A 26,949-nucleotide genomic window follows, 5' to 3' on the forward strand; every position below is an offset into this window, starting at 1 on the left:
AGCCTCCCGAGTAGCTGGTAGCTGGGACTACAGGTGCACCACCATGCCCGGCTAGTTTTTTGTAGAAATGGGGTTTTGCCATGTTGCCCAGGCTGCTCTCAAACTCCTGAACTCAAGTGATCCTCCCACTCCAGCCTCCCAAGTAAGTGGAACTACAGGTGCTGGCTACCATTCCCAGCTAATTAAAGAAAAAGAAAAAAAAAAAAATTGGCCGGGCGCAGTGGCTCACGCCTGTAATCCCAGCATGTGGGAGGCCGAGGCGCATGGATCCCTTGAGTTCAGGAGTTGGAGACCAGCCTGGGCAACATGGCAAAACCCCGTCTCTCCCAAAAATACAAAAATTAGCCAGGCGTAGTGGCGCATGTCTATAATCCCAGCTACTCGGGGGAGTGGGGCGCTGAGGCGGCGGGGGAAATCACTTGAGCCCGGAGAGGTGGAGGCAGCAGTAAGCTGAGACTGCACCACTGCACTCCAGCCTGGGCAACAGAGGCTAAAGATGGGGTCTCACTCTGTCGCTCAGGCTGATCTTGAACTCCTGGGTTCTAGTGATCCTCCCACCTCGGCCTCCCGAAGTGCTGGGATAACAGGTGTGAGCCACCGCCCGGCCACCCCTGCCTTCTGAGAGAATTAAAAAACACGAGAAATGAAGTGTTAAGTAACTAGTGAGGATAATATAATAACAGCTGAGAGTTAAAGAGTGTGGGAGGCTTTTTAAAAACTTTTAGAATCTGTATAATCTATAATCCATGTTACGTTAAACTTTATTTTCTTACTCCCACTGCCATTCCCCTCAGAATGTAAACTCTTCAGTTACCTTCTTTCCCTCCCCAACCTTCCCCAACATTTCCTTCACAATTCCTCACCCAGGGGTGACTACTCAATAATACTGATCTTCCTGAAGAGATAGGGAGTCTGAAGCATTTCTCTTTTTTGAAAGAGGGCTTCCAGGACAAATTGCTTCATCTCCAAAATCAAGCTCAGTCTGTCATCATCCATTCATTCGTGTTTTGCTTTTGCTGTATTCCCACCACCTAGAAGAGTGACTGACACACGGTAGGCACGCCAGAACATATCTTTTGAATCAATTAATTCCTCTTCTTAAAAATCTAAAACTGGGCTGGGCGTGGTGGCTCACGCCTGTAATCCCAGCACTTTGGGAGGCCGAGGGGAGCAGATCACAAGGTCAGGAGATCCAGACCATCCTGGCCAACATGGTGAAAACTGGTCTCTACCAAAAATATAAAAATTAGCTGGGTGTGGTGGCGCGCGCCTGGAATCTTAGCTACTCGGGAGGCTGAGGCAGGAGAATCGCTTGCATCAGGGAGTCAGAGGTTGCAGTGAGCCTAGATGGCGCCACTGCACTCCAGTCTGGCCACAAAGCGAGATACTGTCCCAAAAGAAAACCCAAAAACCTAAAACTGGTCACAGGGTAGAGTAGTAGTTGACATCCTGCCACCAGCACAAGGTTTGAAAAGGGCCAGAGGAGTCTCAAGTCAGGCCCAGCACAGTGGGGAGAGAAAGGGCCTGTAACTCAGCTATTTTTTTTTTCCTGCAAGCTCCGCCTCCCGGGTTCACGCCATTCTCCTGCCTCAGCCTCCCGAGTAGCTGGGACTACAGGCGCCCGCCACCTCGCCCGGCTAGTTTTTTTTTGTATTTTTTAGTAGAGACGGGGTTTCACCGTGTTAGCCAAAATGGTCTCGATCTCCTGACCTCGTGATCCGCCCGCCTCGACCTCCCAAAAGTGCTGGGATTACAGGCGTGAGGCACCGCGCCCTGCCAACCTCAGCTACTTTTTTTTCCCCTTTGTGCAGGCCAATTGGCCTAATGTTATGTATGAACCAAACGCTTTGTAGTTGGAAACCCAAGACCCCTGTGATAAAACGCAACACGAAATTGTTTAAGCTCTGCATATCCAAGTATATTTCAAGTTGTAAACGACGGGCGGCACCAAGCAACAAAAGTACTGACGTCCTCACTTAACAAAGCCACAAGACAAGATGGCGCCGTCCTCCAGGAGCGAGAGGGGGGAACACTTTCACGCCCGCGGGATGTGCACGCGCCCGGACTCGCCCCAGGCAACGCTGGCGTGCGCTCAGGCACCCAATGAGCGATGTCGTTAGTCTCCACCCACATTTTCCGCCACTCCCTGCGCACATGCGCTCTAGGTTCTTAGCGGGATGCCTGTTGCGCAGGCGCAACAGGCTCCTCCTTCCGCGCAACTGACGCAAGAAGACTGTAATCCGTTCGCAATTTATCCCGTGTGACCTTGAGTCTTTCCTGTCGCTGAGGACCAGGGCTGTCCGAGGTGCCGCCTTCATGCCCCTCTTCCTCCCCTAGACTCTTTTTGAGCCCAGAGCCGCCGCAGCCGGGACAGGAGGGCAGGCGTTCTCCAGCCATCATGCTGCGGAGCATATTACCTGTACGCCCTGGCTCCGGGAGCCGCAGTCGAGTATCCTCTGGTCAGGCGGCGCGGACGGCGCCTCAGCGGAAGAGCGGGCCTCTGGGCCGCAGTGATCAACCCCCGCCCCTCACCCCACGTGGTTGGAGGTTTCCAGAAGCGCTGCCGCCACCGCACCGCGCAGCTCCCGGCCGCCCGAGCGCCTGTTTGCTGCCTTGTACTCATCCATCTATCCGCCATGATAAGCGCCAGCCGAGCTGCAGCAGCCCGTCTCGTGGGAGCCGCAGCCTCCCGGAGCCCTACGGCCGCCCGCCACCAGGTGAGGAACTGTCGGACCTTCCCGAATGGGGTCACGGCCTCGGGCCTCGGGCCTCGGTGCGGCAGGCCGCGCGCCCTTCAGGGTTTGAATTCTCCGGGATAGGTCAGGCGGGAAGGAAGATGACGGGCCTTCCATAGCTAGCGCTGCCGGCTCAAGATTTTACCGAAGGTTTTGCCTCCGGCTTGGGCCCTGCTGAGTCACACCCCTCGCGATCTAGAGTATCAACTCAAAATTACCAGGTAGTGGTCCTGATGGCTCGTTCTGTGGCTGAATGGAAAGATTTGGCCTTGGGGGTGAGGGATGCAGTCTATTAGGAAAGCCGCTATTTTTGGTTTTATTTTCGGCTCCTCTACAGAATACGGAGTGTGTAAGAATCTCGTTAATAAGGTGAAGTAAAGTAAGAAAGTTCTGAGACGGAAATAAAACTACAGTTTTTGTGCTTAGCAACATTTTCTCAAAATCGGTGGTGTAAGATTGTACGCGTTTGTTACTTAAGGAAAAAAAGCAGATCGGGGGGCGGAAAAAAGGCTATGGAGTGGTTACTTGTTTTCTAAAATTAAAGACAAATATTTTGGAGAATAGGAATTGTATATGGGCATTAAGGAAGGCTTGGAAGGAGCCTGAAGTTAAATTGTGATAAAGATCTTTTATCCTAGTGGAAAGCCACTACTTAATTTTTCTTTTTTCTCTAAAGACTTAGTAATCCTAGTTCTCTTAAGCTAATTGCATGGCAAGGTCAGGGGAAGTGTTTTCCCCCAGGGGACATCTGGCAATGTCTGTGGATATTTTAGGTTGTCACTAACTTACTGGGGTTCTTACTGGTTTCTAGGGTGTAGAGGCCAGGGATGCTGCTGTATGTCCTATAATGCACAGAACACCCCCCACAACAAAGATTTGGCCCAAAATTAATAGCGCCACGGTTGAGAAATCCTATTGTAATGTGATTCTAAGGCCATCTTTTATTTACCTTTTTTTATCTTACTTATTTGGGAAACTTTAATATTTACTGTTTTAGTAGCTTAATGTATTTTATATGCTAAATGAGCCCAAGTTTTCTTTTTTTCCTCTCAGGATACACATTGGTTGGTGACTGAGTCAGTTTTTTTCTTTTTTAGGATGGCTGGAATGGCCTTAGTCATGAGGCTTTTAGAATTGTTTCGAGGCGGGATTATGCGTAAGTATAATTTCATTTCCTTTGAGAGGGAATACATATTAAACTTCATAGCAGTGTTTTCTACATTTGTGATTAACTATTCTTCTCTAATTTATCTGTATTAGAGATTATGTAGTATACCACTGTTAATTTTCAAATTAAATATTATCTTCCAGTGACTTTGGTCTATCAGGATAACAATAGCTGTGACGTTGTTCTAAATATCTTACAGATCAGAAGCAATCAAGGGGGCAGTTGTTGGTATTGATTTGGGTACTACCAACTCCTGCGTGGCAGTTATGGAAGGTAAACAAGCAAAGGTGAGCATGATTGGTAACTAGTATCCCATCCAGAACCTATCCAGAATTCTGTGGTCTTTTCCTTAGTTAAGGAATTTGAGAACCTGATTTGCTTTTTTTTTTTTTTTTTTTTTTGGGAGATGGTCTCTATAGCTCAGGGTGGAGTGCAGTGGCACGATCTGTGCTCACTGTAACCTCTGCCTCCTGGGTTCACGCAGTTCTCCTGCCTTGGCCACATAGCTGGGATTACAGGCGTGAACCACCATTCCTGGCTAATTTTTTGTATTTTTAGTAGAGACAATTTCACAGTGTTGGCTAGGCTGGTCTCGAACTCAAGTGATCCACCCGCCTTGGCCTCCCAAAATGCTGGGAACTACTGAGCCTGACCTGAAACTACTTTTAACTAAAACAACAAAAACATGACTATAGATCAGGGCTGGCCAGGCATAATGACTCACGCCTGCAGTCCCAGCACCGTGGGAGGCCAAGGAGGGCGGATTACCTGAGGTCCTGAGTTCAAGACCAGCCTGGCCAACACGGTGAAACCCCGTCTCTACTAAAAATACAAAAAATTGGCCGGGCACAGTGGATCACAAGGTCAAGATACCGAGACCATCCTGGCCAACATGATGAAACCTGTCTCAACTAAAAATACAAAAATTAGCTGGGCGTACTGACACACACATCTGTAGTCCCAGCTACTCAGGAGACTGAGGCAGGAGAATCGCTTGAACCCAGGAGGCGGGGTTGCAGTGAGCCGAGATTGTGTCACTGCACTCCAGCCTGGCGACAGAGTGAGACTCCATCTCAAAAAAAAAAAAAAAAAGGCCAGGCATGGTGGCCAGCACCTGTAATCCCAGCTCTTCAGGAGACTGAGGCAGGAGAATCACTTGAACCCAGGAGGCAGAGGTTGCAATAAGCCAAGATCACATCACTGTACTCCAGCCTGGGTGACACAGAGAGGCTTTGTCTCAAAAGAAAAGACTATAGATCAGGTTTTTCATACCCAATGTTGGGACCCAATGTTACTTCCACATGGAGAATTATATCTACTTCTAAATTTTTGCGGGGGTTGGCCGCAGATTTCAGGCATATAGGAAAAATGTTAAGAAGCACAAATTAGGGCCAAGAGAAGGAATAATCTCGGTGCCAAACAAGTGGGATAAGAAGACCATAGACAGTTCAGGTTATTTCAGAAGGGGAGATGGGGGGAAAGAGGAAGCATGAGAGCAAAAGAGGCCATGAATGGTAGAAGCAAGAGTCAAGAATTCCAGGTGCTCTAAATCTTGCTAAAAACCCAGTAGGAATAAAAGTTCAATGTACAGAGTAAGGAGGCTTCAAAAGGAATAACCTGCTCCAATGAACAACATGCATTACTTCAGATGTGAAGCTCCACTTCTAGTCTGTCTCTGCACCTCCAACTTTGGTTCAGTTTAGAAAATGCAGCACTTTGGTGGTTACCAGAGTAACCAAACAGTGCAAGCCATTCCCACCCCTCTTAATAGTAAATTAGCGTCCTATTTCTATACCACATTTAAATCCTTTTTTTTTTTAATCCTTTTCTGGGAAGTTAGATACATACAATTATCAGCACTACAAAGGTTCGCCTATCGAGTCTTAAAAGCAACCAAAACAGCTTTTAAAATGTAAATCAGGGCCAGGCCTGGTGAGTCATACTTGGGACTCAACACTTTGGGAGGTCTCTTGAGTGGGAGTTGAAGATCACCCTGGGCAACATAGCAAAACACTTTTGAAGACCTGGGCTACAAAAAATTAGCCAGGCACAGTGGTGTGCACCTGTGATCCCAGCTACTCTGGAGGCTAAGGTGGGAGAATCAGCTGAGCCTGGCAGGTCAGGCCTGCAGTGAGCTGTGACAGTGTCACTGCGCTCCAGCCTAGGTGACAGAGTGAGACTCTGTCTCAAAAAAAAAAAAAAAAAAAAGCCAGGCGCGGTGCCTCACGCCTTTAATCCCAACATTTTGGGAGGCAGAGGTGAGCGGATCGCCTGAGGTCAGGAGTTTGAGACCAGTCTGACCAACTTGGCGAAACCCCATCTCTACTAAACGTACAAAAAAAAATTAGTTGGGCATAGTGGCAGGCACCTGTAATCCCAGCTACTCAGGAGGCTGAGGCAGGAGAGTTGAACCCAGGAGGCGGAGTTTACAGTGAGCCGAGATCGCACCACTGCACTCCAGCCTGGGTGACAAAAGCGAGACTCCATCTAAAAAAAAATAGTAGTAGTTTGAAAGTAAAGGATTAAAGACACGTTAAATATCTACTGTTCATTAACTATGAGCAGTAAAGCACGCCCAGTATTGTTCGTGCGCATTTGTTTCATAATTTGGGAGCTGTTTTTGTGTCTTAAATGATTGCTGCAAAGATACCAGTGATAGGCTGGGCGCAGTGGCTCACGCCTGTAATCCCAACACTTTGGGAGGCTGAGGCGGGCGGATCGCCTGAGGTCGGGAGTTCGAGACCAGCCTGGCCAAAATGGTGAAACCCCCGTCTCTACTAAAAAATAACAAAAAATTAGCTGGGCGTGGTGGTGCACGCCTATAGTCCCAGCTACTAGGGAGTCTGAGACAGGAGAATCGCTGGAACCCAGGATGCAGAGGTTGCAGTGAGCCAAGATTGTGCCGTTGTACTCCAGCCTTAGCGACAGAGTGAGACTGTCTCAAAAAAGATACCAGTGATAACTACAAACTTATTCTCTATCACATTTTGGGAGTTTAGGTGCTGGAGAATGCCGAAGGTGCCAGAACCACCCCTTCAGTTGTGGCCTTTACAGCAGATGGTGAGCGACTTGTCGGAATGCCAGCCAAGCGACAGGCTGTCACCAACCCAAACAATACATTTTATGCGACCAAACGTCTTATTGGCCGGCGATATGATGATCCTGAAGTACAGAAAGACATGTGAGTAGTAGCAAAAGCGCAGTTATCTGCAAGGGCTACACAGAAGAGCCTCAGCATGTTGATTAGGATTCCTGGAGCACCTCACCCTAGTCGTTTTACTTATTGTCCCTAGGGGAAATCTATACCACTGCCAAAAGGGTAATTTCTTTAAAAAACTCATTTTTGGCCGGGTGCAGTGGCTCATGCCTATAATCTTAGAGGGCAAGGTGGGCGGATCACTTGGGATCAGGAGTTCAAGACCAACCTGGCCAACATGGTGAAACCCTGTCTCTACTAAAAAATTAGCTGGGCATGATGGTGGGTACCTGTAATCCCAGCTACTCGGGAGGCTGAAACGGGAGAATCGCATGAACCCAGGAGTGGTTGCAGTGAGCTGAGACCACTGCCACTGCACTCCAGCCTGGGCTGCTAAAAAAAAATTCATTTTTGTCTTTACACATTAGGTCTTTGCTATGTATTGACATGATACATGAAATTTTGCAAAGCATTCCTAAACCTCATAGTTCAGTGTTGAATACATACCGCAGAAATGGCATAGGTTCTATCGTGTGTTGATCCAGTACAGAAAAAAACTTGATTTTCCTTTTCTCTACCCCCGCCCCGCAAAAATAGAGACACGTCTCACTATGTTGCCCAAGTTGGTGTTGAAATTCTGGACTCAACTGACCCTCCCACCCCAGCCTCCCTAAGTATTGGAATTACAGGCGTGAGCCACCATGCTCAGCCTGCTTTTTTCTAAAATAGACATACTAGAGGCTAGATGGGGTGGCTCACACCTGTAATCCTAACACTTTGGGAGGCTGAGGTGAGCTCAGGAGTTTGAGACTTGAGGAAAAGCCGCCTCTGCAAAAAATACAAAAACGAGCTGAGCTCGGTGGTGCGTGCCTGTAGTCCCAGCTATTAGTGAGGCTAGAGTGTTGGGGGACGGCAGTTCCAGTGAGCCAAGATCGTGCCGTGCCATTGCACTCCAGTCTGAGTAATAGCAGTGAAACCCTGTCTCAAAAAAAAAAAGTACTAGAAGCATAGGTAGAGGTTCCTGTTGTATACAAAATTTTTTAGGCCTGGAGGTAGTGGCTCATGTCTGTAATCCTAGCACTTTAGGAGGCAGAGGCAGAAGGACTGTTTGAGGCTAAGAGTTTAAGACCATCTAGGCCAACGAGGCAAGACAGTGTGTATGTGTGTCTTTCTATATGTAAATACTTAAAATTTTAAACAGCTTTATTGAGCTTGAGTAGAATATGAGTTCTGTATGCATGGAGTCGCGTGGACTTCTGGGACTGGCTTCTTTCACTTAGCTTGTTTTCAAGGTTCATCCATGTTGCAGCATGTGTCAGTACTGCATTCCTTTTTATGGCCAAATAATACTATACTGTATGGACATACAGCACATTTTGTTTATCCATTTGTCAAGTGATGGACATTTGAGCTGTTTCTGCTTTTTGGCTATTAGAAATAATGCTGCCTTAAACGTTTGTGTACAAGTTTTTGTGTGGACATAAATGTTTCCATTTCTCTTAAATAGTAGAATTGCTGGATCATACAGTAACGGTTTCATCGTCAAATTATTGTAAAGTGGCTGCAAAAATCTTCTGCCTGGGGTGCTAAGTGAAAAATGTTGAGGTTTCATTGTGATGTTTTATATGTTAATGATTGCTTTCTTTTATTTATTTACTTCATTTCATTTTGCCTTGTAATCCTCATGAACCACGTTAGTGATTGCTTTCTGAAAAATTTCACAAACTGTCATTTTTTGGCCATGAATGAGTCTTTTGGGGTGGAAGATGGATGTTCATGGTGTGTGGTAATTTTGTCATATGAGGTTGTTCAGGCTAGTTTTCTCTAATAGAATTCTTGTTCTTACAGTAAAAATGTTCCCTTTAAAATTGTCCGTGCCTCCAATGGTGATGCCTGGGTTGAGGCTCATGGGAAGCTGTATTCTCCAAGTCAAATTGGAGCATTTGTGTTGATGAAGATGAAAGAGACTGCAGGTGAGTTGAGTGGGTTTAGTTCACATCTGGGAAAGTTCTAAGAACAGAATGATTCCTGTGAGATCACTAGCTCCCTGTGCCCCAGCATCCTGTAGATGAATCTGTGGTCCCTTTTGTATAGAAAACCTAGGAATGGCAAAACTGTTACACTTCATGCTTTCCCTGCAGATTGAATTTATCTTCAAATCTCACTAATGGTGTCTGGCTTGTTTCTTTTTTTCCAGTAGCGGGTATGTTCTATCTATATTGAAAGCCACAAGATTACACATTAAGCTTTTGTCCCTGTTAGGTATAAATTAGAACTTCTTATTTGAAGTGGCTGTTAAAAGTCTAAAGGTCATTTGTAGTTTAGTGAACCTTCACTAAAATGTTGAAAGACTGATCCTAGGGGTTTTGGTTTTTGGGTTTTTTTGTTTTTTTGTTTTTTTAGACGGAGTTTTGCTTTTGTTGTCCAGGCTGGAGTGCAGTGGCGCGAACTCAGCTCACCGAAGCCTCCACCTCCTGGGTTCAAGCGATTCTCCTGCCTTCCACCTGGCGTAGCTGGGATTACAGGCATGTGCCATCATGCCTAGCCACTTTTGTATTTTTAGTAAAGAGATGGGGTTTCTTCATGTTGGTCAGGCTGGTCTCGAACTCCCGACGGATCAGGTGATTCGTCCACCTTAGCCTCCCAAAGTGCTGGGGTTACAGGCATGAGCCACCGTGCCCGGCTGGCCAGTCTTGGGTTTGTTGGGTTTCTTTTTTTTTTTTTTTTTTTTTTTTTATGAGACGAGTCTTTGCTCTGCCACCCAGGCTGGAGTGCAGTGCCGGATCTAGCTCACTGCAAGCTACGCCTCCCCGGGTTTACGCCATTCCCGCTGCCTCAGCCTCCCGTGTAGCTGGGGACTACGAGGCGCCCGCCTCGTCGCCCGGCTAGTTTTTGTATTTTTAAGTAGAGACAGGGTTTCACCGTATTAGCCAGGATGGTCTCGATCTCCTGACGCTCGTGATCTGCCCCGTCTCGGCCCTCCCAAAGTGCTGGGATTACATGGCGTGAGTAACCGACGCCCGGCGCCGGTTTTGTTGGGTTTCTGTTATGTTTTTTTTGAGACAGAGTCTCGCTCTGTTGCCCAAGCTAGAGTGCAGTGGCGCGATCTTGTCTTATTGCAACCTCCGCCTCCCGGGTTCAAGTAATTCTCCTGCCTCAGCCTCCTGAGTAGCTGAGATTACAGGCATGTGCCACCACGCCCGGCTAATTTTGTATTTTTAGTAGAGAAGTATTGGTCAGGCTGGTCTCAAACTCTCAACCTCAGGTGATTGCCCGCCTCAGCCTCCCAAAATGCTGGGATTACAGATGTGAGCCACCGTGCCCGGCCTGATCTTGGGTTTTTAACCAGTATATTTACTTGGAGTGTTTTCCTGCAAAGACATATTAGGTCACTTGTCAAAAGACTGATGAATATTGTCTGTGGCTCCTAAAGGATGACACAGGTTGTTGGGCTATGTTAATAATTCTGTTCTGACAGAATTCCATGATGGAATTTCATTCTTTTCCAGAAAATTACTTGGGGCACACAGCAAAAAATGCTGTGATCACAGTCCCAGCTTATTTCAATGACTCGCAGAGACAGGTAAGGTCGATTAGCATTCTTACTCACAAAAAGTAACGTGCCTGGGATGGAAGGGTACAAAAATGCTTTTCTCTTTGTTTTCTCTAGGCCACTAAAGATGCTGGCCAGATATCTGGACTGAATGTGCTTCGGGTGATTAATGAGCCCACAGCTGCTGCTCTTGCCTATGGTCTAGACAAATCAGAAGACAAAGTGTAAGTTTATGCAGTAAATTTCTCACCTGGGTGTGTGAAACTAAAGTGTCACTTGATTTCTTAGTGATTGAGCCTTTTACTTAAATAATGCTTTTACTGATTTTAAGTCTGTATGGTCTTTTTTTATTATTATTTCAAAACCATTCCTTTGTTTTCTTTTGGGCCATGGTAATTTGACCAGTATATACCTCAGGGAAAAGCTTAGATTATCTGTATTTGGTTATTGAAATTTATATTCTGGTGATAGGTTTTGTTCCTTAAGGATTTCTTTCTTTCTTTCACAAATCATTTACAGCATTGCTGTATATGATTTAGGTGGTGGAACTTTTGATATTTCTATTCTGGAAATTCAGAAAGGAGTATTCGAGGTGAAATCCACAAATGGGGACACATTCTTAGGTGGGGAAGACTTTGACCAGGCCTTGCTACGGCACATTGTGAAGGAGTTCAAGAGAGAGGTGAGTTACCAATGTGGTTCATATGTAGATGTTGGGATATTGAGAATTTGTTCAGATTGCTCTTTGCTTTGTTTACGAGTTCAGTTCAACCCCCTTATTCTAGACACAGATACTCTTTTCAGAATATTTTTTCCCCACACATTAAGGGTAATAAAAAGTAATCATCTTGTATATAAAGGTTATGATTCCATTTTGTGTTGTTCCACCTTATTACTGCAGTTTAAATTTATTACCTCATTAATGCTGGTGTTCAATGTCTTCACTTTATAGACAGGGGTTGATTTGACTAAAGACAACATGGCACTTCAGAGGGTACGGGAAGCTGCTGAAAAGGCTAAATGTGAACTCTCCTCATCTGTGCAGGTGAGACATGAAAAATTTGAGCGGTCTTGATGGGTATTTTCAGCCGGAGTTTATTTAAATAGTATTTTCTAATTGGCCTCATGTCAGTTGAGTTTTTTCGTTTGTTTTTTCAATTTTCTGGTTTCTAGAGACCTTTGTCGTGAGCACAGGAGCAGTAAGGTGTTTAGTTTCTTTATGAGCTGAAATTTTTTTAACCACCCAAATCAGGTACATACACTGGAGCTGAATAATATATGAATAATGCTGGGTATACTTGTTGGCCTTTCAGTTAAACACATTTATTTTAAAACCTGCTCTGGCAGTGTTTAAAACTAGAATTACTAGCTTGGAGAAACTGCTGTCTTAACTGACAGTATTAAATAACCTCTCCTTGTGAATTGGAGAGTCTCTGTGTCTTTTTTTTTGAGATGGAGTTTTGCTTCTATTGCCCAGGCTGGAGTGCAATGGTGCGGCGATCTCGGCTCAGCACACTTGAATCTTGAATCACTGGGTTCAAGTGATTTCTCCTGCCTCAGCCTCCCGAGTAGCCGGGATTACAGGTGTGCACCACCATGCCTGGCTAATTTTTGTATTTTTAGTATAGACAGGGTTTTACCATGTTGGCCAGGTTGGTCCTTGGACTCCTGACCTCAGGTGATTCACCTGCCTCGGCTTCCCAAAGTGCTGGGATTACGGGCGTGAGCCACTGAGCCCGGCTAATTGTCTCTCACTTAATAAATAATTTGAAAAATTACCTGGTCACAGTCTACACAGCTGTAGTCCCAGCCACTCCAGAGGCTAAGGTAAGAGGATTGTTTGAGCCCAGGAGGTTGAGGGTGCAGTGAGCTGTGATCACACCATTTCATTCCAGCCTGGGTGACAGATGAGACCCTGTCTCAAAAAATGACAATAATTTGAATCACCAGTCTAGAAAATGAGCTGAAGCTTGTTCAAGTTTCCATCTGTGAGCATCAGATTTACTCAGTCTCTTTGTCAGCTTGATTAGCTCCAGTTCTGAGAGGTGAAACTTCACTTAACCACCAAGAGTAGAATTGTATAAACCATGTTAGATCTGTGTTAGAGACCCATGAAGACAGAAAGCAGCAGATCTATTTCCGGTGTCTTGTGTGACTGTAGGAAGAGCAGAGCTGTGACACCTTTATTTTGATCACCCACAAGGGAAGAGGTATTTATGATGATTGTCATTGTGTTGGTAAAGTGGTTGCTGCTAATGAACCTTCAGTCAAACCTGGATTTTGTTTTTTAAAGTGGCTGTGAGGAATGACATAGTTATACACACGCATCCATGGTCTTGCTGATGTTACTTTGTCCCTGCTATCATGGAGTGGCAGAACGTTGCAACGCTGGTTAGGGTTGAAGTTGAAATACGTGGCACTGCCAGAAAATGGTTTGTAATTCTTCCCAGGGATTTGATATTTGGGGTAGGGGATGCGAGGTGGTGGAAGAGATTGGTTGGTTTTAATTAGTGTGGCTGCATCCTATTGATAGACATTTTGATTGTTTTCCAGCGTTTATTATAGCAAGATGTATTGAGCATCCTTATACATTCAGTTTTGCATAGGTGATTTTAAATCTATTGAATAAATTCTTAGCATTTATTACCCTCATGCAGATTATATTGTGGTTTGGAAAGATGGACATTAATTAGAACAGATTAGTAAACGTTAAACTAGAAGTGATACAAAGTAAAGGTTAAGGGTGGTTCTGCAGGCATTCTGCTGCGGTTCGAGTCCCCATTGTGTGGCTTATTAATTGGTGATCTTGGATGAATTAACATTACTGTTACTTATCTACAAAATAAGGATAATAGTGGTACTTTACTCCTCCCCTAAGAGTTCTGAGCATTACCAAGTTCATAAATATTACAAGCTTAGGAAAACATAGGAAATTGTGAATACTCTTAAATTTAAGTTACTATTAATGTAACAAGTGGTAAAAAGGCAATTATATTTATAATTTAAGAAGGGGCCATACTTTGGGTGGCCAGGGCCAGGAATATCACTTGAGCTCAGGAGTTGGGGACCAGCCTGGGCAAAATAGTGAGAACCCCCAATCTCTACAAAACTAGCTGGGTGTGGTGCACTACACCACAGGTGCATGCCTGTAGTCCCAGCTACTCAGGAGACTGAGGCACAAGAATCCTTTGAGCCCAAGTGTTTGAGGCTGCAGTGAGCTCTGATTGTGCCACTGCACCCCAACCTCGGCGACGGAGGAGGTCTCTTAAAAATAATCTAAGAAGGGGCCAGGCGCAGTGGCTCACATCTGTCATCTCAGCACTTTGGGAGACCAAGGTGGATGAATCACTTGAGGTCAGGAGTTCAAAACTAGCCTCGCCAACATGGTGAATCCCTGTCTCTACTAAAAATACAGAAATTAGCAAAGCGTGGTGGCAGGCGCCTGTAATCCCAGCTACTCAGTAGACTGAGGCAGGAGAATCGCTTGAACCCAGGAGGCAGAGGTTGCAGTGAGCCCAGATGGCAGTCCAGCCTGGGCGACTGAATGAGTCTCTGTCTCAAAAAATAAAAATAATAAAAAGAATCTAAGAAGATACCTGAGAGAGGTGTTCAGCATAGTAAGAATAGCATTTGAGGCCAGGCGCGGTGGCCAAGCCTGTAATCCCAGCACTTTGGGAGGCCGAGACAGGCAGATCACGAGGTCAGGAGATCAAGACCATCCTGGCTAACACAGTGAAACCTCGTCTCTGCTAACTAGCCGGGCGAGGTGGCAGGCGCCTGTAGTCCCAGCTACTCGGGAGGCTGAGGCAGGAGAATGGTGTAAACCCGGGAGGCGGAGCTTGCAGTGAGCTGAGATACAGCCACTCCATTCCAGCCTGGGCGACAGAGCGAGACTCCGTCTTAAAAAAAAAAAAAAAAAAAAAAAGAATAGCACTTGAGAGATGAGTTTATCAGAAAAAGATAAATGGGCATGTGTAAATAGGTTAAGTGTAAGGCTCTCAGGTGAAGACCTGAGAAAGGGCCAAAGTGGCCAAAAGGGCAGAGTGAAGATTGGGGTCGGATGTTGGTGGGCATGGAAAATGAGGTTAGAGCAGGCTTGTCCAACCTGCAGCCCAGGATGGCTTTGAATGCGGCCCAATACAAATTTGTAAACTTTCTTAAACTATTGAGAGTTTTGCTTTTTGTTTTTTGTTTTAAGCTCATCAGCTACTGTTAGTGTTAATGTATTTTATGTGTGGCCCAAGGAAGCCAAAAGATTGGACACCCTTGGACTAGAGGCTTTATAGATTTGGGATTTGGCATCTCTCCCAAGATAAGTAAGTACAAACCCCAGAGGAGTTGAGGATAGTAACATGGTCATGTGTCGATTTGTGAAAAGTCCTTTGGCTGGAGTAGAGTGGAGAATTGTTAAGGGCAGAAGGCAGCCTGAGTGGGTGTGGGGAGGGTGTTGGTAACCATGTGTTGAGAAAGGACTTGGATGAGAGAGTGTGAGTGAGACATAAGTGGTTGGGTTTGAGAAAGGAGGTAAGGAGAGAACATAGTGATGGATGTTGGACTCATTGTAGAGGGTTGAGAGTTAGTGCTGAAGATTTTCAGGTTGCCATTAGCTTTTAGTGTTTAGAGTTGTGCTACTATAATAGCCAAATGTGGGTTTTGAATTAATTAAAATTAAATAACATTTAAAATTACATTTCTTAGTTACCCTAGTCTTATTTCAGGTGCTCAGTAGTCATGTTGTTAGTGGTTGCTGAATTGAACAGCGTAAGTAGCATTTTCATTGTCACAGAAAATTCTACTGGATAGCATTGATTTAGATAATTGTGTGTTCTGATTTGGTTAATCAACATTTTGTAAAAAAGAAATTGTCAATAATATTTAGATATCACTGTTCTACAGATGGTGTGTTAACTCTGTTTGTTAATTCTATTAAGTATTGAAATGTCTAGGATACTTTCTCCTAAAGAAAGATGGTTAAGGACTCACTCTCTTAGTTACACATTGTAAGATCTTATGTTGTACTGGGATTTGGGATTTATTAAATACTGGATGTTACATGGTGTGACTGTCAGCTGCTGTCCATGGATGTGATGGCCATACAAGTCAATCCTCATACATTAATGAGAGTATGTCTGTAGCTTTCATACTACTTGTAAATGTCCTGGAACTTAACAGAGCCCAGGGTTGATGGCATGTTATTTGGTTCAGAAAATAACTTTGACATTTCACCTACATGGGATATTTTTAAAACTTGGTGAAGGAAAACATCAGTAATGTGGTTCTAATGAGTGTTTAGTGGCAGAATAGCTCTTTATCTCTTGAATGGGGATTTTTTTCCTGCTTATCTGCTGCATTCTTGTTAATAACTATAAACTTCATTAAAACAGATTCTGTAGTGTTTATCTCTGGGGAGATAAAACATTGCATCTTAAAGAGTAACTATTCTTGGCCGGGCGGGGTGGATCACGAGGTCAAGAGATCGAGACCATCCTGGCCAATATGGTGAAACCCCATCTCTACTAAAAATGCAAAAATTAGCCGGACATGGTGGCACATGCCTGTAGTCCCAGCTACTCGGAAGGCTGAGGCAGGAGAATTGCTTGAACCTGGGAGGCGGAAGTTGCAGTGAGCCAAGATCATGTCACTGCACTCCAGCCTGGCAATAGAGTGAGACTCTGTCTCAAAAAAAAAAAAAGTATTCTTGGTGACTATTCATTTAAATTAGGTCTCACCCTCCCTGTGGTTTTCCAAGTCCTCTGTCCTAGGGCATGGTCATATCTTAGTTGAAATAATAAATGTAACTGTCATTTGGCCTGCTCACAGACATGCAATTAAACATTTCCTTTGCAGACTGATATCAATTTGCCCTATCTTACAATGGATTCTTCTGGACCCAAGCATTTGAATATGAAGTTGACCCGTGCTCAATTTGAAGGGATTGTCACTGATCTAATCAGGAGGACTATCGCTCCATGCCAAAAAGCTATGCAAGATGCAGAAGTCAGCAAGAGTGACATAGGAGAAGTGATTCTTGTGGGTGGCATGACTAGGATGCCCAAGGTATGGATCCGTGGAATTCTGTCATGGAGAGAGGGGACTGGCACATAGTGTATACTTGGGACAGGTGCCATGAATATATGGCCTGTTCTGCTGGGGTGACGTAAAAGGGAGATGAGATTATATCCTCACTAAAGAATTCTTTTCTGGGCTGGGCGCGGTGGCTCAAGCCTGTAATCCCAGCACTTTGGGAGGCCGAGACGGGCGGATCACAAGGTCAGGAAATCGAGACCATCCTGGCTAACCGAGTGAAACCCCGTCTCTACTAAAAAATACAGAAAACTAGCCGGGCGAGGTGGCGGGCGCTTGTAGTCCCAGCTACTCGAGAGGCTGAGGCAGGAGAATGGCGTAAACACGGGAGGCGGAGCTTGCAGTGAGCTGAGATCCGGCCACTGCACTCCAGCCTGGGCGACAGAGCGAGACTCCATCTCAAAAAAAAGAACAAGAAGAGGGCCCGCGCGGCGGGTGCGCTCAAGCCTGCTAACCAGCACTTGTGGGTTGCGAGGGCCGAGAGGGCGGCGAGATCACGAGGGCGTCAGGCAGATCGAGACCATCTGCGCTAACACGGTGAACCCCGTCTCTATGTAAGAAAATACAAATCAAGAACTCGGCGGGCGATCGGTGCGGCGGGCCGCCTGCAGTCCCAGCTACGTTGGGAGGCTGAGCAGGAGAATGGCCTAACGGCGGAGGCGCGAGCTTGCTAGTGAGCTGGATCCGGCACTGCGAGTCCAGCCTGGGCGACAGGCAGCGAGACTCCGTCTCAAAAAAAAAAAAAGAAGAAAAAGAAAAAAAGAATTCTTTTCTCTTTGTTTTGTTAAAATTGAAGAATAGGCCGGGCATGGTGGCTCACGTCTATAATCCCAACACTTTGGGAGGCTGAGGTGAGCAGATCACGTGAGTCTGCAAGAGTTTCAGGCCAGCCTGAGCAACATGGCAAAATCCCCTTTGTACAAAAATACAAAAAATTAGCTGGGTGTGGTGGTACATACCTGTAATCCCAGCTACTTGGGAGAATCACCTGAGCCCTAAGGTCAGTCACTTGAGTGAGTTTGGGGCTGCAGTGAGCCATGATCATGCCACTGCACTCAGCCCAGGCAAGAGTGTGACCCTGTCTCAAAAAAAAAGAAAATACAGTGAGCCGAGATCGCGCCACTGCACTCCAACCTGGGCGACAGAGCAAGACTCCGTCTCCAAAAATACAGATATAGATATAGATATATATAGATATATGAAAACTTGGGCAGAATTTCTTTAGGGGCAGTAGCAGGGAGGATCCCGAACTCAGTCATAGAATTTTTAGGATTGAAACAAAGTTTGAGGTCAGAGACAGCATAAAACCTTGGTAATAATGCCCCCCTCACCCCAGCCACCGTCTTTGTACATGTGTCTTTGCAGCATAGTGCATCTCTTCGACTAAGATGTGTGCAATGATGTATTTTATTCAACACATCATTCTGAAAGAACATGTGTTGAAAAATAATGACTGAGCACAAACCTGTTGAAGATGCAATTCTTCTTGGTAGGCTAAATAGGATTATCTTGGGCCTAAGATAGTGACCTTTTTTTTTTCTTAATTTTTCCATTGAAATACATGACCTTAAAGAAATACGCAAAAAAGAAAAATGAACCTGGGAAAAAAAAGGCCCTGGACCAGGTGGATGCCTTTGTAATAAGAAATGATCCCCGAGGCCGGGCGTGGTGGCTCATGCCTGTAATCCCAGCATTTTGGGAAGCTGAAGTGGGTGGATCACAAGGTCAGGAGATGTAGACCATCCTGGCTAACACGGTGAAACCCCATCTCTACTAAAAATACAAAATATTAGCTGGGCATGATGGCGGGCGCCTGTAGTCCCAGCTACTTGGGAGGCTGAGGCAGGAGTATGGCGTGAACTCAGCAGGCGGAGCTTGCAGTGAGCCGAGATAGTGCCACTCCAGCCTGAGCGACAGAGCGAGACTGTCTCAAAAAGAAAAATAAAAAAAGAAATTATCCCCAATACTATTCAAATGGAACTTTATCACTAATAAATACAAGGGAAGAACATGCCCCCACGTTAGCAATGCAAATTATTACTACAGCTGCATATGATAATTTGGTCTTTAGTTGATAATATACAAGAGGATGTGGACTTCTAAGTCCCCTTGCCTTGCATCCTCTGTTTCAAATGATTTAATGTGTTACGTGGGAAACCAGATAATAAAACTTAGGAGAATCCTTCCCAGATTTACAAGGGTCATAAAGGAGATACTCCTCTAAGTATAAAGTGTATGAATGTTACGAGATCATTAGCAGGAACCCAACTATGAAATGGTCATTTGAATAAACATTCTTAGATTTGAGTTAAGATTTGGCTGGGACCGAAGGACACATGTGCTGTCTTTTGTTCTGCTCAGGTAGTTCACAAGTGTGGGCTGACAGGTTCTTTTTCCTTGATGCTCAGGTTCAGCAGACTGTGCAGGATCTTTTTGGCAGAGCCCCAAGTAAAGCTGTCAATCCTGATGAGGCTGTGGCCATTGGAGCTGCCATTCAGGGAGGTGTGTTGGCCGGTGATGTCACAGATGTGCTGCTCCTTGATGTCACTCCCCTGTCTCTTGGTATTGAAACTCTAGGAGGTGTCTTTACCAAACTTATTAATAGGAATACCACTATTCCAACCAAGAAGAGCCAGGTAAGAGCTATCACTTACTACCTTGTCACATGGGTTTTAGGTTCTATGATGGATGTGATCGCAGCCACTTTCATGAGCTTTTTCTAGAAAACTTCAGTTTTTCGTTTTGCTGTTTAGAATAGTAAATAGTTAACTATGGGTGGTGAGAATCCTGGTTTTTTTTTGTTACCAGAAAAGTTCTTACGCGTTAGCTGATAGAGATGTTTATAGGAAGGACATTAGTAGTCTCCTCCACAGGATTAACATAATTTGTTAAAAGGGATCTCAGTCATTTGAGACTGAATTCCCTGAAGTCTTCTGTTCTCAAAGACGGTAAAAAGGATAGTGTGGACCAGACTTAGGGGAGTGTTCTTATGAGTGAATGAAGGGGGTGGTATGGGGGTGCCGAGATATCCAAGCAGGGCTATTTGGACATGGCTTGTTCTTGAAGTAGGAATTATTTCTGGCTGGGCGCCGTGGCTCACGCCTGTAATCCTAGCACTTTGGAAGGCTGTGGCGAGAGGATCGCTTGAGCTCAGGAGTTTGAGACCAGCCTGGGTAACATGGTGAAACTCCCTCTCTCCAAAAAGTTAAATTAGCCGGGCATGGTGCTGTGTACCTGTAGTCCCAGCTACTAAAGAGGCTGAGGTGGGTTGATCACTTGAGCATGTGAGGCAGAGGCTGCAATGAGCTGAGGTCATGCCACTGCACTCCAGCCTGGGTGACAGTATGAAGTGAGCCCTTGTCTCAAAAAATGTATATATATTATTTCCTGACTTCCCTAATCTTGTGGATGTTTTTCCATAAAACTATGGCTGTTGGTGTATTTGTGCAGTGATGTATTTGTCAACACATCATTCTGAAGAAAAGTATGTGGTGACTTCCTGTGACTGAGCACAATACATCATCTTTCCCTGATCCCGTTTCCCCAGATGAGCGTGTTACAACATTTTAGTTCCTTTTTTGAGGCCTTCTCTCCTATTGCTGCATCTTAGGAGATGCATTTGCTTAGCTGAAACAATTGCTATTGTATGCCCATTTGCTGTACTAATCCTAGTCCTATTCCCTATAAAGACATCAGCCTTTGTTCTGAACATACTGTGAATTAGCAGCCTTCCAATCTTGGAATGTGAACCTTTGGCTTTCATTTTTTCTATAGAAAGGGAATAGGTTAATCAGATTGCTAACCCAGGAGGTTTTCTTTTTCCCTAGGTATTCTCTACTGCCGCTGATGGTCAGACGCAAGTGGAAATTAAAGTGTGTCAGGGTGAGAGAGAGATGGCTGGAGACAACAAACTCCTTGGACAGTTTACTTTGGTAGGTATTGTGAATCCTGAATACTATGCCTCCTTCACTGTAAAGTGAGATAATATTCTAAGCCATAAAAATATTAGTATAAACCGCTGGCATACACATACATACTGAGTAGTCTTGAGAAGAGGGGATGCAGACACTTTGTGCAACTGGCTACCCATGGCATCAGTTTTTACCTGAAAGCCTTGCTTTTTCCTTGTGCCTTAGGAATTTCCTCAGAAATAAACTCCTGATTACTCATTTAGAAGACATTTGATATTGTTACTGGTTTCTGATCAGCATTGCTTATTGGTTATTGGTGAGGTGAATAATAGCAGGGAGGTTTGCTGTCTGTCATTTAGTGTGTCCACAGGTATATACAGCCATTATAGTTACTTGCTATAGCTAAATTTCACTGGTATAAAACCGGTTGATTTCAGGCAGCAAACTACTACTGTTGCTTATAAACTTTGTGTTTTTGTACATTAAATCACTTGTTTTCCTAGGAACCAAGTGACTTGTTTATTATAAAACCATATAGATTTGAAAATAATAGCACTGGACCCCTCTGTAAGAGGACCTTACTCTGGATTTATTTATTTTAGATTGGAATTCCACCAGCCCCTCGAGGAGTTCCTCAGATTGAAGTTACATTTGACATTGATGCCAATGGGATCGTACATGTTTCTGCTAAAGATAAAGGCACAGGACGTGAGCAGCAGAGTAAGTCACCTTGTTTATCAGACCCTAAGAGTGAGGTGAGGGAGGTCTTGGGAATAGACCCTCTTAGGATGATGAGTCCTCTTTGCCCCTCAGTTGTCAGATTCACTTGTACTAGTGTTTATTCCCCCCAAATAGGCACTGAGCCTGTGGATTGCTGAAGTTTTCATGGGCAAACAGGCCAGTTGGTGTTTGTGTATGTATTGGGTCCTTGGTTTCATTTTGCTTTATAGGACTATAAAGTATTTCTCCTCTTCATAATTTGTATCAAGATTGGCTGCTGTGAGCCAGAGTACTCTTAATGCAATGGAGGAAGAGGAGGCATATACCTTTACCTGGGAATTAATGAAATGCCTTCTTTTTACTACAGTTGTAATCCAGTCTTCTGGTGGGTTAAGCAAAGATGATATTGAAAATATGGTTAAAAATGCAGAGAAATATGCTGAGGAAGACCGGCGAAAGAAGGTGATTACTTTTTGTCTTCTGAACTTTAATCTTAGTAAAGCTCGGTCTTGAGAGTTTGGGGCTGGGCACGGTGTCTCACTCCTATAATCCCAGCACTTTGGGAGGCCAAGGTGGGCCGACTGTTTGAAGTCAGGAGTTCAAGACCAGCCTGACCAACATGGTGAAACCCCATATTTACTAAAAATACAAAAAAATTAGCTGGGCATGGTAGTGCACACCTGTAGTCCCAGCTACTTGGGAGGCTCAGGCAGGAGAATCACTTGAACAAGAAAGTGGGAGAGTTTGGACATGTCATAGGTTGTGGGTAAGAAAACCTAAGATCAATCTATTCTTCCTTCCCTGTTGCTTATACCTTATGTGTGCAGTGCCTTTATTATTTTTTCTGTTCTCCATCACAAATCTGATGTTACAAAATCTAGCCCAAATCTCTCTCAAAGCCATCCCAGACTACTTCATGCCGCTCTGATTTCTCCCTTACTTTTATTTTTACTCTGTAACTGTATGCAGCACATAGCTTATTGTCTTACTGAGTATAGACATTCAGCAAACTTTGGTTGATTGGAAAGTCTTCGTTTAAACTTCTAATTTCTCTAAGGAACGAGTGGAAGCAGTTAATATGGCTGAAGGAATCATTCACGACACAGAAACCAAGATGGAAGAATTCAAGGACCAATTACCTGCTGATGAGGTGAGTTCTATTTTAAAGTAACTCAAGAGGTTGGACACATTTTCACCAAAGGCAGTGAAGTTTATTTTTCTGTGGATTTTGATAGGGGTTTAATTATTTTAAAATGTTTCTAAATAGTACTTCTACTTGTAATGGTACAGGAGACCTGGAAAAGTAAGGATTTTTTTTCTTTTTTTAAGTGCAACAAGCTGAAAGAAGAGATTTCCAAAATGAGGGAGCTCCTGGCTAGAAAAGACAGTGAAACAGGAGAAAACATTAGACAGGCAGCATCTTCTCTTCAGCAGGCATCATTGAAGCTCTTCGAAATGGCATACAAAAAGGTACAAGGGCTGAAGTGGATTTTGATCTTAACTTGATCTTGATGGAACTATTCTTGATGACCGTTACTGGTGGCTCCCTCCATAGCCATTTGTGGAATTGAAAGTGAGATTGGAGTTGAAGATATTCTCCTGCCGTCTCGACTCTATTTTGACATTAGGGGTAGTGTCAAAGGGAAGGAATCCAGAAGCAGGGTAGAAAGCGGGGAGGGGGAGTGGAATAGATATGAATGATGAGGAATATGTGGGTCTCTCATCTTGGAGTGCAACAAAGAGCAAATGGTTAGCCCTAACATTAAATCTGAGTGGCTTTCAAATGTTTTCTTAACAGATGGCATCTGAGCGAGAAGGCTCTGGAAGTTCTGGCACTGGGGAACAAAAGGAAGATCAAAAGGAGGAAAAACAGTAATAGCAGAAATTTTGAAGCCAGAAGGACAACATGAAGCTTAGGAGTGGAGAGACTTCCTGAGCAGAAATGGGCAAACTTCAGTCTTTTACTGTGTTTTGCAGTATTCTATATATAATTTCCTTAATTTGTAAATTTAGTGACCATTAGCTAGTGATCATTTAATGGATGGTGATTCTAACAGTATAAAGTTCACAATGTTCTATGTCCCTAGCCTGTCATTTTTCAGCTGCATGTAAAAGGAGGTAGGATGAATTGATCATTATAAAGATTTAACTATTTTATGCTGAAGTGTCAAGGGGTGAAAACATCTCGCACACAACAATTAAGGTAGTCATCCATAGACTTGAAATGAGACGACATATGGGGATGAGATAGATCCTTCTAGTTAGGCTAGTACTGCTGTATTGGCCTGTGTGTACACGGGGTCCTTCAGCTGAGGCCTTACAAGTCAAGCTGGCTGTGCCATGTTTGTAGATGGGGCAGAGGAATCTAGAACAATGGAAAACTTAGCTATTTATATTAGGTACAGCTATTAAAACAAGGCAGGAATGAGGCTAGAGTCTTAACTTCCCTATGGCATACTTTTCTAGCTACCTTCTGCCTTGTGTCTGGCACCTATATCCTTGATGATTGTTCTCTTACTCGTTCTGGATTTTTTTTTAAATAAATATAGAAAGCATAAAAAAAATAAACTCTGTGAGATGAACACATACATCACAAAGCAATTTCACATATAGATTCTTTCTCTTTTTTTTCTGGGGATATGTGTTTTTTTTCCCATAGGCCTCAGTGGGCTCCTAAATGTCCCATTGCAGATTTTCAAAAAAAGAGTGCTTACAAGCTACTGAATCGAAAAAAAAAAAATTTAACTCTGTCAGTGGAATCCACACATCATGAAGCTGTTTCTCAGGTAGCTTTTTCCTACGTTTTACATGGACATATATTGTTTTATCCCATTGTCCTGAATGGTCTCCCAAAAGTCCCTTCGTGGATTCTTCATGAAAAGTGTTTCCAAACTGTTGAATCAAAGAAAAGTTTAAGTCTCTGAGATGAATCCACACAACACAAAGCAGTTTCACAGATAGCTTCTTTCTATTCTTTCTCTGAGGATATTCGGATTTTCCACATGGTCCTCAATGAACTCCCAAATGTTGTTTCACAGATGCCTCAAAAAATTGTTCCAATCTGCTGAATCAAAAGAATGGTTTAACTCCGTGAGATGAATCCACACATTACGCCACTTTCACACACAGCTTTCTTAGAGTTTCTATATTGGGATATTGTTTTCCCCATAGGCCTCAATGGGCTCCCAAATATTCCTTTGCAGATTCTCTAAAAGGAGGCTTTTCAATCTGTTGAATCAAAAGAAATGTTTAACTCTGAGATGAATCCACGCACCACAAAAAAGTTTTACAGAGAGCTTCTTTCTAGTTTTTGTCTGGCTATATTCTGTTTTTCCCCAGAGGCCTCACTGGGCACCAAAATGTCCATTCCAAGAATCTCCAAAAAGAGTGTTTCCAACTTGCTGAGTCAAACTATAAATTTAACTCTGTGAGATGAATCAACAAAGCCTATAGCAGTTTCACAGGTAGCTTCTTTCTATTTTTCACCTGTGGATATTTGTCTTTTCCCTGTAGACCTTAACTGGTTCTCAAATGCCCCTTCAAGATTCTAGAAAAAAATATTTTTTCAATGTGCTGAATCAAGAGACAGTTTAATCTCTGTGAGATGAATCCACACACCACAAAGCCATTCAACAGATAGCTTCTTTCTAGTTTTTCTCTGAGGATATTATGATTTTCCTCATAGGTCTCAATGGGCTCCCAAATGTTCCTTCACAGATACTATAAAAGGAGTGTTTCCAACCTGCTGTATCAAACAAAAGGTTTAACTCTGCGAGATGAATCCACACATCACAAAGCAGTTTCTCAGATAAATTCTTTTTGGTTTTTATCTGGTGATACTTGGTTTTTCCAATAGGCCTCAAAGGGCTTTCAGATGTCCTTTCAGAGACTCTACAAAAAGACTGTTTCCAACCTGCAGAATNTAAATATAGAAAGCATCTTGATTTCTTGTTTGTGAGGGGTGATGCCCTGAGATTTAGCTTCAGGAATAGGACATGGTTCATGCTTGCCATATTTCCCAAGTAGGGAAATACACAATTCTCTAACACTGGTTAAAAATGCAAATTCAAGATTTGGAAAGGCTGGTATAATGAAATAATGAGCAGTATCAGCATGTGCAAATCTTGTTTGAAGGATTTTATTTTCTCCCCTTAGACCTTTGATACATTTAGAATCTTGAAGGTTTCTAGATCTCTAACATGAAAACCAAGGTGGCTATTTTCAGGTTGTTTTCAGCTCCAAGTAGAAATAACCAGAATTGGCTTGCATTAAAGAAACTGCATCTAGAAGTAAGTGCTAAGATATTATTTCTATGGCTCAAAAATAACAGGAACCCAGATTTCTTTGCCTATTTCTGCTTTTCTGTCCTCAGTGTACTGGCTTGTCCCAAATTCTCTGATGTAGTTCTAATTATCCTGTGTTGACAACTTAAGCAGAAAGGAGACTACATCTTTATTCAATGTTAAGATTTCCCAAAAGTCTCCCAGCACATTTCCCTTATGTTTCATGGACTAATGTCATATGCCATGTTCAAAGGAGTCCGTTATCAAGATGGGCTTAGAATATCAGACACAATGGCTCCTTTTGTAATGTTTTGTAATATGTAGAAATGAGATTATTTCCAAAAATCAGTGTAAGAAATCAGTTTAATTTGCAAGTATGAAGGAAGTGATTTAGACAACATTTTTGGAAGATTCAGTGCTTGTTGACACCCATGTAAAAGATTCTTGGGATTAATGTGAAAAATAAATTCTAGGCTCAGGTTTCCAACCACATGAACACTCAATGGAAACATTGTAGGATTATGAAGGATTGTTATGTGGTGTGTTGGAAGATACTTAGCATTTCTGGTTGGCCCTTGCCCACTGCCTCTACTGTCTTCCTAAAGATCACTTTAAAAGCCCTCCAGGACTTGCAAAGTACTCCAGTTGAGAACTACTGGTTTACATTAGTTAAGATTCATCCTTGGGATCAGAGAGAGGAGCCAGATTTCCCAAGCAAAATATATCTTTGAGTTCTATTAGGAGGGAGAAGTTGCTTGGGTATGAGTGGAAACAGTATTTCAGTAACCTATCGGTAAAGCTCATAGTAGTATAAATAGCAAGAAGGTATACGGAGATTCCCTATAGAGCCAATAGGATATAGATCTAGAATGAGATTTACTATAAGATACTGGCTCACACAATTATGGAGGCTGAGTCCCACCCACAATCCACTGCTGGGAAAGCCGTTGGGGTAAAATTGCAGCGACCAGGAACACAATGGTGTCCTAGTCCAAGGTTAGAATATGGATGTCTTAGCTCTGGCAGTTCTATATGGGCCCTTAACTGATTAGATGATATCCACTCACATCAAAGCAGAGCAATCTCCAATTCAATACTAATCTCTTCTGGAGACAGACAGACAAATGTTTAACCAGTTAAATGGCATCAATGGCCAAACTGACACACAAAATTAACTATCACAAAAGGCAAAAAGAAATTATTGGTTTTATTCTTTAGTAGAGCCTCCCTTTTGTGATCGTAAGTGCTTGCTTAGGTCCCAAGAACTTACGATATCCCTCTTACACCAACCTCCTGCAC

General features: G+C 43.7%; 1 protein-coding gene across 1 annotated transcript; it reads left to right on the forward strand.

Annotated features, from left to right (window-relative positions):
• The first annotated feature begins 2,230 nt into the window (after window positions 1-2,230).
• On the forward strand, window positions 2,231-23,923 carry HSPA9 (heat shock protein family A (Hsp70) member 9). Its single transcript, XM_017891310.1, has 17 exons — window positions 2,231-2,717; window positions 3,833-3,891; window positions 4,103-4,190; window positions 6,903-7,084; window positions 8,948-9,072; window positions 10,609-10,682; window positions 10,770-10,876; window positions 11,172-11,334; window positions 11,605-11,697; window positions 16,500-16,709; window positions 19,145-19,372; window positions 20,564-20,668; window positions 21,250-21,367; window positions 21,735-21,829; window positions 22,425-22,517; window positions 22,697-22,837; window positions 23,166-23,923. The coding sequence occupies exons 1-17, from the start codon at window positions 2,637-2,639 to the stop codon at window positions 23,241-23,243; spliced, it is 2,040 nt and encodes a 679-aa protein (XP_017746799.1). The 5' UTR covers window positions 2,231-2,636; the 3' UTR covers window positions 23,244-23,923.
• The last annotated feature ends 3,026 nt before the right edge of the window (window positions 23,924-26,949 follow it).

Source organism: Rhinopithecus bieti, unplaced genomic scaffold (genome assembly GCF_001698545.2).
Source record: "Rhinopithecus bieti isolate Rb0 unplaced genomic scaffold, ASM169854v2 scaffold_20170, whole genome shotgun sequence".
NCBI classification, from domain to species: Eukaryota; Metazoa; Chordata; class Mammalia; order Primates; family Cercopithecidae; genus Rhinopithecus; species Rhinopithecus bieti.

Excerpts from the sequence above, each read along its gene's own strand:
- HSPA9 (XM_017891310.1), top strand. The coding sequence starts at position 2,637 with ATGATAAGCGCCAGCCGAGCTGCAGCAGCCCGTCTCGTGGGAGCCGCA. Across the intron at positions 11,335-11,604 it reads TGAAGGAGTTCAAGAGAGAG|ACAGGGGTTGATTTGACTAA; the intron begins GTGAGTTACCAA and ends TTCACTTTATAG. Across the intron at positions 19,373-20,563 it reads TTCCAACCAAGAAGAGCCAG|GTATTCTCTACTGCCGCTGA; the intron begins GTAAGAGCTATC and ends CTTTTTCCCTAG.